This window comes from Jaculus jaculus, chromosome 2 (assembly GCF_020740685.1).
Source record: "Jaculus jaculus isolate mJacJac1 chromosome 2, mJacJac1.mat.Y.cur, whole genome shotgun sequence".
Lineage (NCBI taxonomy): Eukaryota > Metazoa > Chordata > Mammalia > Rodentia > Dipodidae > Jaculus > Jaculus jaculus.
Genome location: NC_059103.1, coordinates 19,213,686 through 19,228,897, shown reverse-complemented (window position 1 = coordinate 19,228,897; position 15,212 = coordinate 19,213,686). Strand labels below are relative to the sequence as shown.

At 42.9% G+C, this 15,212-nt stretch overlaps 2 protein-coding genes and 1 pseudogene across 3 annotated transcripts in view; 1 reads left to right on the top strand and 2 right to left on the bottom strand.

The window, feature by feature from the left end:
- The window catches only part of Vkorc1l1 (vitamin K epoxide reductase complex subunit 1 like 1), a 75,331-nt gene that overhangs the window by 43,048 nt on the left and 17,071 nt on the right, over window positions 1-15,212 (top strand). The gene's annotated exons all lie outside the window — the stretch shown is intronic.
- On the bottom strand, window positions 6,801-13,319 carry LOC101595648 (cytochrome b-c1 complex subunit 6, mitochondrial-like). Its single transcript, XM_045142729.1, has 2 exons — window positions 13,295-13,319; window positions 6,801-7,075 (listed from the first exon to the last, which is right to left on the bottom strand). Exons 1-2 carry the CDS (start codon window positions 13,317-13,319, stop codon window positions 6,801-6,803), a joined length of 300 nt encoding a protein of 99 aa, XP_044998664.1.
- On the bottom strand, window positions 13,238-13,332 carry LOC123459117 (annotated as a pseudogene).

The following is a 15,212-nucleotide window of genomic DNA, read 5'->3' as shown; positions in this document are numbered from 1 at the left end:
ATTCCTTCTCATCATATCAATTTGTTGTTGTTCTGTTGCTGTAAAAACAACCTGTTGGACTGACAGAGAATAGAAATTTATTCTGACTCTTGGTTTTGGAGCTCAAAGTCCAAAGTTGGGAAGCTGCAGATTATAAGGTTGTCGTAAAATGGATAAAAAGCAGAACAGTAACCAGAGTGCTTGGTTTTTTTATTTTGTAGTAGTCTGTGTCATTAGGAATTCATAGAATTGTAGCTTACTTCATTTGCTCTTGTCCCTTGTGACATTCAAACAACCTTGCCCAAGTGTTGAGGGAGGGGGAAATCCATCCATCTCTCTAGGAAACTCTGATTTCTTTCAGGGGGAAAATGGTTTTAGTCCATGGTCATTTGGCCTCATTGACTTTGGGCCTATGGTGAGGAAATACATCATGTTATGAACACTTGGCAGCCAGGACAGCTCCTATGATAGCCATGTAGCAAAGAGAAAGAGGAAGAGACCAAGATCCCCAAATCCCCTTCAAGAATCTGCCCCCAGGTTCCACCATCTTGCAGTAGCACCAGTTTTCTGCACAGAGCATTTGGGAATATTCAGATCCAGTTCTTTTGTTTTTTTGAGGTAGGATTTAACTCTAGTCCAGGTTGACCTGGAATTCACTATGTAGTCCCAGGGTGGCCTCGAACTCATGGTGATCCTCCTACTTCTGCCTCTCAAGTGCTGGGATTACAGATGTGTGTCACCACGCCCGGCTGTTTTTTTTTTTTTTTGAGGCAGGGTCTCAGATAGCCCAGGCTGGCCTCAAAATGGATACATAGCTGAGGCTGGTTGTTTTTTTTTAATTTTTTGAGACAGAGTTTCATTGTGCAACCCAAGCTGACCTTCATCTTCTTTCTGCAGACTCCTGGATACTGGGATTACAAGGGTGTGCCACCATACCTGGCTGAGAAAAATCTTTTTAGAATAAACACAGTAGATAAAACCTGCCTGTTCCCATTTATTTGATCAACAGTAATAGTGAAAGTCATAGTAATGGCCCCAAACCCCTCAGATAGATGATCTTGTATTGCACTTGTGCCAGTGTTTCTTTTCTCTTTCTTTCTTTCTTTTTTTTTTTTTTTGGTTTTTTTGAGGTAGGGTCTCACTCTAGCCTAGGCTGACTAGGTAGTTTAGGTAGTCTCAGGGTGGCCTTGAACTCACAGTGATCCTCCTACCTCTGCCTCCCAAGTGCTGGGATGCTACCTGGCTTTTTTTTTTTTTTTTAAGTTTTTATTTTATTTATTTGCAAGCAGAGAGAGATAGAGGAGAGACAGACAGAATGCACCAGGGCCTCCAGCCACTGCAAATAAACTCCGGATGCATGCACCACTTTGTGTATCTAGATTTAAGTGGGTACTGGGGAATCATACTCAGGTCATTAACCTTTGCAGGCAAATGCCTTACTACTAAGCCATCTCTCCATTCTTCTTGGATTTTTTATTTGTTTGTTTGTCTTTAGTACTCTCCTCTTCTTCCTTTTTTTTTTTTCCTTAACTCTTCCGTCTGTACTGTCTCTCTGGCTGATCTTCAGACCAGGCATGCACAGTTTGCTGTCTTATGTCACTGGGTCCCTGGCTTTATGTTTTAAACAAGTCTGAATTGCAGTTCTTGAACCTCGTGTTCACTTTTCCTTGCTTTGTTCTCATTTGCTTATTGACGTGCTTCTCCTTCATGTGATTGTAAGTTCCATGAGATTTATTGTATTCCCAGCACCTAAGACAGCGCCCAGCTAGTTTGTATAGGTGGGTCAGGTCACTGTGACATGCAGACACTGTGTCACAGGTAGTCTGTGGCAAATGAGCCCTCCATGGAGCAAACTGCTAAGGAGACAGATTGATAAGTATATAAATTCATGAATTTTACCTGGGATAGAAGTACTCAAGGAAAGGAACTGGGCTGTATGAAAGAATGAAACAAGCAGCTCATAGGAGGAAAGGCAGCCTCCTCTCCCTGTCAAGTGTCAAGATCTGGGGTGTGAAAGATGAAAAATAAGTGGCTAGGTAGTGCCAGGCCCTTTCTTGTGACTGATAGTCTTCTTCATCTCCTAATGAAAGATGAGTCTTCCTAGGCACAGGACACTATTAGTCTGTTGACTCACGTTATACTTTCATTTCCTACTTTATTGACTGTTTCTCTTATATCTACTGGTTTCTTCTACTTTTTTTTTTGAGATTAATGCTTGAAGTATGAATGGTTACTACTTCCCTCTAAATATGTATTCCCTTTAAGTACTCCTACATGAATTAATACCAGTAATTTTAGTATGTTTTTTAAAATTTATTTTATTTTATTTATTTATTTATTAGAGAGTGAGAAAGAAGCAGAGAGAGAGAGAGAGTGGGGGGGGGGGTTCCAGATGCATGTACCACCATGTGCATCTGGCTTATGTGGGTCCTGTAGAATTGAACCCGAGTCCTTTGGCTTTGCGGGCAAGCACCTTAACTGCTAAACCACTTTTCAGCCCTAGTATGTTTTTGTTTGTTTATCAAGGTAGGGTCTCATTCTAGCCCATGCTGACTTGGAATTTAGTCTCAGGTTGGCCTTGAACTCCTACCTCTGCTTCTTGAGTACTGGGATTAAAGGCATGTACCACCATGCCCATCCCTAGTATGTATTTTTGAAGTTCTTTTACACATTCAATTTAATTGTAGATACATGTAGATTTGGATAAAAACATTTTAAGCTGGACCTGGTGGTACATACCTGCAATCCCGAGGCAAGAAGAATACAAGCACCAGGCCAACCCGAGTTACATACTAAGACACTGTCTCAAAAAGAAAAAAAGAGCCAGGTATGGTGGCACATGCCTTTAATCCCAGCACTTGGGAGGCAGAGGTAGGAGGATTGCCATGAGTTTGAGACCACCCTGAGACTATAGTGAATTCCAGGTCAGTCTGGGCTAGAGAGTGAAACCATACCTCAAAAAAGAAAGAAAGAAAGAAAGAAAGAAAGAGAGAGAGAGAGAGGGAGGGAGGGAGGGAGGGAGGGAGGGAGGAAGGAAGGAAGGAAGGAAGGAAGGAAGGAGGAGGGGAGAGGAGGGAAGAGGAGGGGAGGGGGAGGGTGGAGGGAGGGGAGAGGGGGAGGGGGAGGGGAGGAGGGGAGGGGAGAGGGGGAGGGGAGGAGGGGAGGGGAGAGGAGGGGGGAGGGGAGGGGGAGGGGAAGGGAGGAGAGGAGAGGGCTTACCTACCTGTGAAGCCTAAGGACTGATTCCCCAGTATCCACATAGCACATGTGTCTGGAGTTCTGCAGTAGCTAGAGGCTCTGGAGCACCCATTCTCTCTCTCTCTTAAATAAATAAATTAATTAAAATATTTTGAAAAATGAAGGCATGTGGAAATGCCTTAGTGGTTAAGGCATTTGCTTACGAAGCTGAAGGATTCTGGTTCAATTCCCCAGGACCCACGTAAGCCAAATGCACAAGGGGGCGTGTGCGTCTAGAGTTCGTTTGCAGTGGCTGGAGGCCTTGGTGTGCCTATTCTCTCTTTCTCTCTATCTCCCTCTTTCTTTCGAATAAATAAATAAAATATTTTTAAGAATCATATTTTAAAAAAAGAAAGCCAGGCATGGTGGCACACACCTTGGAGGCAGAGTTCAAGGCCACCCTGAGACTACATAGTGAATTCTAGGTCAATCTGAGCTAGAACAAGACCCTACCTTGAAAATCAAAATAACAAAAAATTCTCCATCTGGACTGGAGAAATGGCTTAGCTGTTAAGGTACTTGCCTGTGAAGTTTAAGGACCCAGGTTCAATTCTCCAGTACGCATTAAGCCAGATACACAAGGTGGCGCATGTGTCTGGAGTTTGTTAATGGCTAGAGACCCTGGCCCGCCCACCCTCGGTCCTTTCTTCTGCCCCCCCCCCCAAATAAATAAATTACATTTTAAAAAGGAAAACCTGCACCAGGCGTGGTGGCACACACCTGTAATCCCAGCAGCACTTGTGGGGGCAGAGGTAGGTGGATCGTAGAGAGTTTTAAGACCACCCTGAGACTGCATAGTAAATTCCAGGTCAGCCTGGGCTAGAGCGAGACCCTACCTCAAAAAACCAAAAAGAAAAACCCTAATATCTTATAACAAGTACTATGCTCATTTGTTTATCTTGTTTTCTCCTACATTACTCAAGTACCTTCTTTAAAAAATATATTTTATAAGGTTGGTTTGTTCTTTTTTTTTTTTTTTAAGGGAAGGTCTTGTTCTAGCCCAGGCAGACCTGGAATTCACTCAGCATTCTCAGGGTGTCCTTGAACTCATGGCGATCCTCCTACCTCTGCCTCCCAAGTACTGGGATTAAAGGCGAGAGCCACCACACCAGGCTTCAAGCATCTTTTTTAAAAAAATAAAATTAATTAATTTGACAGCAGAGAGAGAGAGAATGGGTGCGCTGGGGTCTCTTGCCACTGCAACCAAACTCCAGATGTATGTGTACTGGGTACACATGGGTACTGGGGTATTGAACCTCGGTTGTTTAGGGTTTGCAGGCAAGTACCTGTGAGCCATCTCTTTAGCCCCTCAAGCATATTTTACTTCTTTCTTTCATTTTTATTTATTTATTTATTTTTTTGGTGGTTTTTCAAGGTAGAGTCACTCTAGCTCAGGCTGACCTGGAATTCACTATGTAGTCTTAGGGTGGCCTTGAACTCATGGCAATCCTCCTACCTCTGCCTCCCAAGTGTTGAGATTAAAGGCATGCGCCACCATGCCCAGCCCCCTCAAGCATATTTTATTAATCCATTACTCCACACTGTATTATTATTATTATTTAAATTTATTTATTTATTTATTTATTGTTTTTTTTTCAAGGTAGGGTTTCACTCTAGCTCAGGCTGACCTAGAATGTACTATGTAGTCTCAGAGTGGCCTCAAACTCATAGTGATCCTCCTATTACCTCTGCTTCCCGGGTGCTGGTATTAAAGGCGTGCACCACCACACCTGGCCCTAAAATTTTTATTTTTTAAGTTTTATTTACTTGAGAGTGTCAGAGAGAGAGAGACACAGAGAGAATGGACATAGCCAGGGCCTCCGCAAACAAACTCCAGATGTGTGCACCACCTGGTGTATCTGGTTTATGTGGGTTCTGGGAAATCGAACCTGAGTTCTTTGGCTTTGCAGGCAAGCACCTTCACCACTAAGCCATCCCTCCAGCCCTTTTTTGGGTTTTCAGGGTAAGATTTCACTTTAGTCCAGGGTGACCTGGAATTCACTATGTTATAGTCTTAGGGTGGCCTTGAACTCACAGTGATTGTTGCAGTCCGGTTCGCATTGCTGGTAGAAATCACCCAACCAAGAGTAGCTTCTGGGAAAAAGAGGTTTATTTTGGCTTGCAGGCTCGAGGGGAAGCTTCACAATGGCAGGGGAAAACGATGGCATGAGCAGAAGGTGGACATCACCCCCTGGCCAACATAAGCTGGACCACAGCAACAGGAGGGTGTGCCAAACACTGGCATGGGGAAACTGACTATAAAGCCCTTAAGCCCGCCCCCAACAATATACTCCCTCCAGGAGGCATTAATTCCCAAATATCCATCAGCTGGGGAGCTAGCATTCACAACACCTACGTTTATGGGGGACACCTGAATCAAACCATCACAGTGATCTTCCTATTTCTGCCTCCCCAGTGCTGGGCTTAAAGGTGTGTGCCACCACACTCAGTTTAATTTTTGTTTTCTTGGTTTTCTTGAGACATGACTTACTGTGTAACCTAGGCTGGCCTTGAACTTCCAGTGATTCTATTGCCTTTGCCGTCTGAGTGCTGGGATTATAGCCTTGTGCTACTACACTTGGCGGAAGTGTAGCCCAGGTTGGTCTTGAACTCCTGTTACTTCATCCTTTTCAGCATTTGTCTACAGGCATGTACCACCAAGGCTGGCCTATTTATCTTACTTATGTATTCAAATACATCTACTTTTCTTTAGTCATCATCCTCTAGCTTACCCTGTGCATCCTTGGCTTACGGAGTTCTTATCTAGATTTTACCTATATTAGATTTTATCTCTCCTGTATTAGTGTAGTACATGAATCTTTGAATGTTTCTATGTCATTTAAGTCATTATTGTCTCTTTCCCTCTGTTTTTCTTTTTGTGGTGCTGGATATCTAACTGGTGTCTTATGCAACGCATGCTAGGTAAGCACTCTACCTCTGAGCTACACCTTAGCTTTATTTTAATTTTCTATTTGTTAATATTATAAGACATACTGTCATATATAGTATATATTTAGTCTTCAGATTTTTCCTTTCCATCTTTGTTCACACTATCTTTGCAAGCTTCTCCTTAGGGTCATCTTTCACCTCAGGAGTTTCTTTTATTTTGGGTCTTCTTGTGAGCAAATTCAGTTTTTATTTAACTGTAAATGAGCTTTAGTTTTTACTTCATTTGATTAAATTGTAGGATGCCTGTTCATTTTCTTGGCTTCTCTTCATTTCATAGGTGTTAGCTGTCAGTCTTACTCCTGTCACTTTTGAGTGTGGAATGTGTCATTTTTCTTCATACATTCTCCCAGTACATTTATTATTTTATTTTCTTTTATTTTAGGTTTTTTGAGGTAGGGTCTCACTCTAGCCCAGGCTGACCTAGAAATCACTATGTAGTCTTAGGGTGGCCTTGAGCTCGTGGCGATACTCCTGCCTCTGCCTCCCAAGTACTGGGATTAAAGGCATGAGCTATCATGCCTGGCCATTTATTTATTTATTTATAGCCAATTATAGGACTTTGTTATGACATGTTCAAAACACAACGCATCCTGATGCCCAGGTTGATGAAAGCTGGGGTGAGTGAATCTGCACATTTACTGCAAGCTGTTGAGGAGCTTATGGGCCATTCTGTGGTACCTTGCATGCAGGAAGTCAAAGAGCTCTTCTGCACAATCCTTTTGTGTTTGTGATCGGGAGGACACACACTCATCACACACCTCTAACCGCTCCCAGTCCTTTACACTCTTCTTAATCTGTTTGCATTGTTCTTGCACTGTTGTTGGGGGATCCACAAATTCTTCCTTCTCTTCCTCTTCCTCTGTTTTGGGGTTTCCGGATCTGGTCAGTGTCATTCTTTTGTCCTCCAATCCTATGTCAGATTATTGTTCTGGTTTCAGTATCACAAAACAACAGCAGGACTTAGTCCATTTCAGAATCAAGAAGGACTTGTAAGGGTCACTCAGTAGGTATTCAGTGATCTCTGTCCTAGTGCTTTTTTGTTTTTTTAAGTTTTTTTTTTTTTTAATTTATTTGAGAGCGACAGACACAGAGAGAAAGACAGATAGAGGGAGAGAGAGAATGGGCGCGCCAGGGCTTCCAGCCTCTGCAAACGAACTCCAGATGCGTGCGCCCCCTTGTGCATCTGGCTAACGTGGGACCTGGGGAACCGAGCCTCGAACCGGGGTCCTTAGGCTTCACAGGCAAGCGATTAACCGCTGAGCCATCTCTCCAGCCCTCTCCTAGTGCTTTTAAAGATGTTTAATTTTCTTTTTTATTCTGAAGATTGATTGACTTTTTTTAAAAAATATTTTTTGTCCATTATTTATTTATTTATTTATTTGAGAGTGACAGACACAGAGCGAAAGACAGATAGAGGGAAAGAGAGAAAATGGGTGCACCAGGGCTTCCAGCCACTGCAAGTGAACTCCAGACACGTGCGCCCCCTTGTGCATCTGGCTAGCGTGGGTCCTGGGGAATCGAGCCTCGAACCAGGGTTCTTAGGCTTCACAGGCAAGCGCTTAACCGCTAAGCCATCTCTCCAGCCCGATTGACTTATATTTATTGGAGACAGGGTCTTATATAGCCTCAAACTTAAGACCTTCTTGCCTCTGTCTTTATTTATTTAAAATTTTTTTTTGTTTATTTATTTGAGAGCGACAGAGAGAGAAAGTGGGGAGGGGGGAGAGAGAGATAAAGAGAATATGGGTGCGCCAGGGCCTCCAGCCACTGCAAATGAACTCCAGATACATGCGCCCCCTTGTGCTTCTGGCTAATGTGGGTCCTGGGGAATCGAGCCTCGAACCGGGGTCCTTAGGCTACACAGGCAAGTGCTTAACCACTAAGCCATCTCTCCAGCCTGCCTCTGTCTTTAGGATCACAAATGTATACCACCTGGCCCAGCATTGTTTCCTGAAGCTTTCATGATGTACTTTCCTGAAATTTTCTTTTATGTGCCTGTTTGAATTCAGCCCTTCTTTAATGGTGACCTGTTGTCTTATGGAAAGTTTTAACCATAATTCCATCTTCAAATACTTACAGTGACAAAATGGAGTGTTTAATCATGGAGAGGGTAACTGAATATGAGAGTTATTAGAGGTGGTTGTTTTTCTTCATATGTTCAGGTCTCATAAAAAGATAGCAGGAGTTGGGCAGGAAAGGTTTCTTTGAAAGATTGTAAGGCTGGTGGCAGGTAAAGGCAGTGGCTGGGCCATGTCCAGTTACATTAAAATACACCTCCAAGGAGCAGGATATTTTGCAAGAGGAAAAGCAGAAATCATGAGGCAGAACAGAAAAGAGGAGAGTCCTTCCCCTTTCTTGGCCTATATGAATGGGCTGCAAGAGAATTCACACTGTTAGAGACTAAAGAAGGCAAAAAGTTTTTTATTCTTCAAGTTAGGCATTTCTATCAAGGAGCAGGAGTTTTAGAGGATACCACTCAAAGATTTAGGAAGGGAGAGGAATGAGAAGTTAGACCAAAAAAAAACCCATTTGAGATGGAGTATGGGCATGCCAGGGCCTCTAGCTTTTGCAGATGAACTCCAGATGCATGTGTCACTCTGGCTTTATGTGGATACCAGGGAATTAAAGCTGGGTCTTCAGGCTTTGCAGGCAAACACCTTTAACCAGTGAGCCATCTTTCCACCCAGAAGTTAATTTAAAAAAATATTTGTTTACTTGCGAGAGAGAGGCAGATAGAGAAGAGAGGGAATGGGTGCATCAGGCCTTTAAGCCATTGCAAATGAACCACAGATGCATGCACCACCTTGTGCATCTGGCTTCATATGAGTACTTGGAAATGGAGCCTGGGTCTTTGGGCATCTTAACTGCTAAGCCAGCTGTCCAGCTCTAGAAGTTAAATTTTTAAAAACTTTTTAATTTATTTATTTGGGTGCACCAGGGCCTCCAGCCACTGCATGCTAACTCCAGACGCATGCACCACCTTGTGCATCTGGCTTACATGGGACCTGGAGAATCGAACCTGGGTACTTAGACTTCGCAGGCATACACTTAAACAATAAGCCATCTCTCCAGTCCTGGCTTTTTTTTTTTTTTAATTAACAACTTCCATGATTATTAGAAGTTAATTTTTTAAGTTAAATTTTAATTGCACAGAGTAAGTAGCATGAGGCTCATGTGATGATGGAAGTCGTAGGAACTGTGACCTTCTGGTAGAATTCAGCAAAAACATAATGAGCTGATGAGCTCCTGGGATAAAGATGAGCAGTCAACTTTTCCTCCAAGATTACAAAGGCTTCTCCATCAGGTATAGAATGTATAATGTATTGGTGTTTAGGCCTGTTAGTACCCTGTAGTGTAGGGTGGACCTGTCCTTCCGTAGGGAAAGTGTGTGATCTATCTTCATACATGGCTCACTGAGATAGGGCATAGCAGCTTCTCAAGGGTTTTCATGATTTTGAGATTTTAAAACCAAAATTAGACCGTGGCCTAGGATAGTGTACCAAGTTAACTACTAACATGGAGGCCTGGTGGGACAGCTGGGTGCTCAGCAGCAAATTAGTCTGCCTTCTGTTCCTTTGGACTCAACTTTATGCCCTACAGCTATAATCTTTATCACTGGTGGCGTCACTCTGACAAATACAACAGTTGGTCAAAGTTTTCTGTAAAGGCCACATAGCAAACATTTTAGGGGACCTTTGTCCCAGCCACTTTACTGTTCTGTCATGGTGTGAGAACAACCAGAAACAATATGAACAAGTGGCTATGTTCCCCTTAAACTTTATTTACAGAATGGGAAGGGGCTACCTTTGCCTGTGGGAAGTTTACTGGACCCCTGTAGAGTAAAATTTCTAGACATTTGTTACTGAAACTACTTCACAGTACATTTTTATATGGTATATAGTCTTTTTTAAGTTTAATGAAAATTCATGTAAATTTGGCAAATGGAGCCACATAATCAAATTTGTTTTACTTATAGGATTCAGTGGTGGCTTTTATTTTTAAGGTTTTAGTTTTAGTTTTGTTTTGAGACAGGGTCTTAATATGTAACCCAGGCTAACCTTGAACTCTTTGTAGCCCATGCTGACCTAGAACCTGATGCTCTTGTCTCAGCCTCCCAAGTGTTGGGATTCCAGGCATGTGTTATCAGTTTATCAGTTAAATCCGGATGAATCAGTAATTAATTGCCACATGTAGGAAGCACCACATTTTTTTTCTTTTTTGGACTTAAAAAAATTTTTTTTGTTCATTTTTATTTATTTAGTTGAGAGTGACAGAGAGAGAATAGGGGCACCAGAGCCTCTAGCCACTGCAACCGAACTCCAGATGTGTGTGCCCCTTGTGCATCTGGCTAACGTGGGTCCTGGGGAATCGAGCCTTGAATTGGGCTTCACAGGCAAGTGCTTAACCGCTAAGCCATCTGTCCAGCCCTCTTTTTTGGACTTTTGAGGTGGGTCTTGTTCTACCCTGGGCTGACCTAGAATTCACCGTGTCTCAGGTTGTCCTCAAACTCACAATTATCTTCCTACCTCAGCCTTCTGAGTGCTGAGATTAAAGGCATGCCACACCATGCCCAACTCAGGAAGCACATTTTACTCTATATTTTTCTAATCTTATCCTTAGGGCTTTATACTGAATGTTATCTTCTCCTATTGCCTCTCCTGTGTTTCTTTGTCTATGAGTGCTTGTGACTGGATACATGAGTATAAATTTTTGAATCATGCAAGTAAATGATTATAGGATTGCTAAATTTTGTGATAGTATATGTTTAACTATAGAAGAAATGGCCAATTAGCTGAGCCCAGTGATACAAGACCTGTAGTCCTAGCTGTTCTGGTGGCAGACTGGAGGATCCCTTGAGCCTGAGTTCATTGCTAGCCTTGTCAACACAAGACCTTGTATCCAAAAAGGAAAGGAAAAATTACCTATCAATTGTGTACCCCCTTGTGCATCTGGCTGAAGTGGGTCTTGGAGAATCGAGGCTCGAACTGGGGTCCTTAGGCTTCACAGGCAAGCGCTTAACTGCTAAGCCATCTCTCCAGCCCCCAAATAACTTTTTATTTAGAAAAAAAAGATTTATGGGAATCTTTGTTGTTTTACACCCTCAATATGTAGGCCTCTTTGTTTGTCATCCTAGGAGGTGTATAATAGTATGTTTGGTGTGTGTCTATGCATGTACCACAGTATGTGTGGAGGTCAGAGAACAACTTCAGGTGTTGGCCCTTGCCTTCTGCCTTGTTTGAGGCAGGGTCTCTTGTTGTTGTTCACCACTGTATTCACCAGGTTAGCTATCTATGAGCTTCCTGTGATTGTCCTGTCTTCCCAGGCAGTTTTAGGCCAAGCCCTGGCCACTTAGGACTCATTGATACAGATGTTGCAGTTTGGCTGCCTGAACTGGTGGCTGATGATGTTGTGGGTCAGAGTTTGGTATTTGTGGATGGCGTGGCTACTGTCCCTTTGTACATTCAGGTTCTTATTTGGAATTACCTATGCAATCATATTGTCTGCAAATACAGTTTTACTTCTTCCTTCTTAACCTATATGGATTTTGTTGCCTTTCCTTGTCCTATTGACTAGGACTTGCTGTGATATTGAATAGGAGTGGTCAGAGCAAACATCCTTGCTTGGTTCCAAACTTAAGAAGAAAGAATTTAATGTTTTTCTCTTTCAGTATGAATGAGCACACCAGGGCCTCTTGCTTCTGTAAACTTAACTCCAGATCCATGCACCACTTTGCATTTGCTTTTACATGAGCACTGGGAAATCAAGTTCAGGTCATTAGGCTTTGCAGGCAATGCCTTAACCTCTGAGCCATCTTTTCAGCCCTTGTTTTATTTTTTAAATTTTTTTGTTTATTTTTATTTATTTATTTGAGAGTGACAGACAGAGGGAGAAGAGGCAAAGAAAGAGAGAATGGGCGCATCCAGCCACTGCAAACGAACTCCAGACGCATGCACCCCCTTGTGCATCTGGCTTATGTGGGTACTGGGGAAATCAATCCTTGAACCGAGATCCTTAGGCTTCACAGGCAAGCACTTAACTGCTAAGCCATCTCTCCAGCCCTTATTATTTATTTTATTTTATTTAATTTTTTGAGGTAGGGTCTCAATTCTAGTCCAAGCTGGCCTGGAATTCACTATCTAGTCTCAGGGTGGCCTTGAACACAAGGCAACCCTCCTACCTCTGCTTCTTGAGTGCTGGGAGTAAAGGCATGTGCCACCACACCCAGCTTTTACTATTTAAATTTTTTTAATTCTTTATTTATATTTGAGAGAGAGGTAAAGAGGGAGAATGGGCATGCCAGGGCCTCCAGTCACTGCACACAAACTGTAGACACATGTGCCCCCTTGTGCATCTGGCTTACATGGGTCCTGGGGAATTGAACCTGGGTCCCTTGGCTTTGCAGGCAAACGCCTTAACTGCTAAGCCATCTCCCCAGTCCGCTTGTTTTATTTTTGAACTCATTGTAGCTCAGGCCTGGCCTCTAACTTTAGCAGGGAGGAACAGAGGGAAGTAAAAGTATACTAAATCATAGGGATCTGAAAGTTATAAGTATTTTGTAAAAACCAAAAAACAAGAACAAACTCTCTATATATCTGCCTTTCTCTGTGTGTCTGACACTCTCAAATAAATAAATAAATAATGAACAAAAAAAATTTTTTTTTAAATCTGGCAAGTACACAAGCCACTAAATGTGATTTGAAATTGTTTGCCTCCAAGGATGGTAACTCAGGGTTCAGAGAAGCACTGTTTTTTCTCCCAAGTCTTTAGTACTACCTGAGTTTTTACAACCAGATGCATGTAACTTAAAATTGAAAATAATGAAACAACTCCCCCCCCCCCCCGCCCACCGTAGGGTCTTGCTCTAGCCCATAATGACCTGGAATGCATTATGTAGTCTCAGGTTGGCCTGAAACCTCTGCCTCCCCAGTGCTGGGATAAAAGGCATGTACCACCACACCTGGCCATTATGAACCATGGACACTTCACTGGACTTCCTAAAATTGCCCTGCATATCTTCCTAGAGCCTAAATTGGGGATAGTTTGACATCAGAAACATGGGTATTCACCAGAAAACTATCTCCAAGGCCCCTTAGGGCAACCTATACAAGCAACAGGCTGCATACATTACCAAAGAGGCTGCCATTTGCAGCCATTGCACAGATGCCCTAACTAATTTAAACGAGACTTGTGCCTGAGTCTCCTCTCTCTCTCCCTGGTGACTGTGTGTCAGTCGTGATGCCTTTCCCTTGCACGCTGTCTCATTCCTACTGAAAGACCCCCAGAGGGAGACCTTCACTCAAGTCTCGAGATAGCACGCACCCAAAGACACATAGGAGACCAAACTTGCTGCAAAAGCATGAGGCTTTATTCGGGAAACCAGAGCTCTGGGGTCGACACGTATCTCATGCAGGAGACAGAGGAGTCGACCCTGAGCCCTATTGGGTGTTTCTTTTATAGGGTTTTAGCAAGGAAGGGAAAGGGGAGGGGGTTTCACAAGGGTATTTGCCAACCTTGTACAGTTATGTCTACATATCTTATTTGTGCATAACCAGAGTTTAAGTCCTTGGTCAGGCTGTCTTGGGAAACTATTTTATTATTTTGGTTTTTCTCAAAACTGTATTTTTGTTTTTCTCCTTCCCGGGACATAAAGTTTAGGTTGACCCAACCAACCCATATCTTGGGCCATTCGCAGCCTATCTTTTAGCCTATTTTTTATTTACTTCTGAATATACAGTTCAGGCTGTCCCCTACCTGTAGCAACCAGCTATTTCTTTACCAAGTTTACTTTAAAATTTTCCATCCTGCCTTTCACTACCCCAGGGCCTTTGTATTGGTCATTACTTAGGAGACTATTTGATACAGAATCTAGTTATGACAAGGCAGGTGTAGCTAGAGCAGTCCCCTCTACCTTCCATGTGATTTTCCAACCAGAAGCATCGCCTTCATTTGGAATCCATTGTTTTCTTGTTCTTTTTTGTTTGTTTGTTTTTCAAGGTAGAACCTTGCTCTAGTCCATGCTGACCTAGAATTCACTGTGTAGTTAGGCTGTCCTTTTTTTTTTCCATTTTTTTGTTGTTTTTATTTTTATTTTTTTATTAACAACTTCCATAATTGTAAACTATACCCCATGGTAATGCCCTCCCTTCCCCCTACTTTCCCCTTTGAAACTTCATTCTCCATCATATCCACTCTTCTCTCAGTCAGTCTCTCTTTTATTTTGATGTCATGATCTTTTCCTCCTATTATGATGGTCTTGTGTAGATAGTGTCAGGCACTGTGAGTGAGGTCATGGATATCCAGGCCATTTTGTGTCTGGAGGAGCACATTGTAAGGAGTCCTACCCTTCCTTTGGCTCTTACATTCTTTCCACCACCTCTTCTGCAATAGACCCTGAGCCTTGGAAGGTGTCATAGAGATGTTGCAGTGGTGAGCACTCCTCTGTCACTTCTTCCCAGCACCATGATGCCTTCTGAGTCAGGCTGTCCTTTATAACTCAGGGTGATCTCCTACCTCTACCTCTCAAGTACTAGGATTTGGGATTAAAGGTGCCTGCTACCGCATCAGGGCCTCCAGCCACTGCAAACGAATTCCAGATGCATGCGCCACCTTGTGCATCTGGCTTATGTGGGTACTGGGGAATCAAGCCTTGAACCAAGGTCCTTAGGCTTCATAGGTAAGCGCTTGGCCACTAAGCCAGCTCTCCAGCCCCTCCCCCCTTTTTAATGGGCTTTTGACTAGGATTTCAATATCAGGTATGTACTCTCTCCCATTGAATGAGCCTCCTGTCCAATTAAGAGCAGTCGGTATCTCTCATAACAGACATGCTGCTATTGCACCAGCTGGCATATTTGGCCTGGTTGGCCAGCCTTTAAAACTTGCTGTTTAACAGCATTGATGACTTTTCTCTCCAAAAAGGCTGCATGTAGCATAGCTTTTTTCAGCTTTTTGACAACTATTCTACAGGATGGTTTTGCAGTTCAGCTCCAGCTTCATTTCTGTAACCCATGAAATCTTTAACAATAGGGTCTTACCATCTAGTTTTGGTG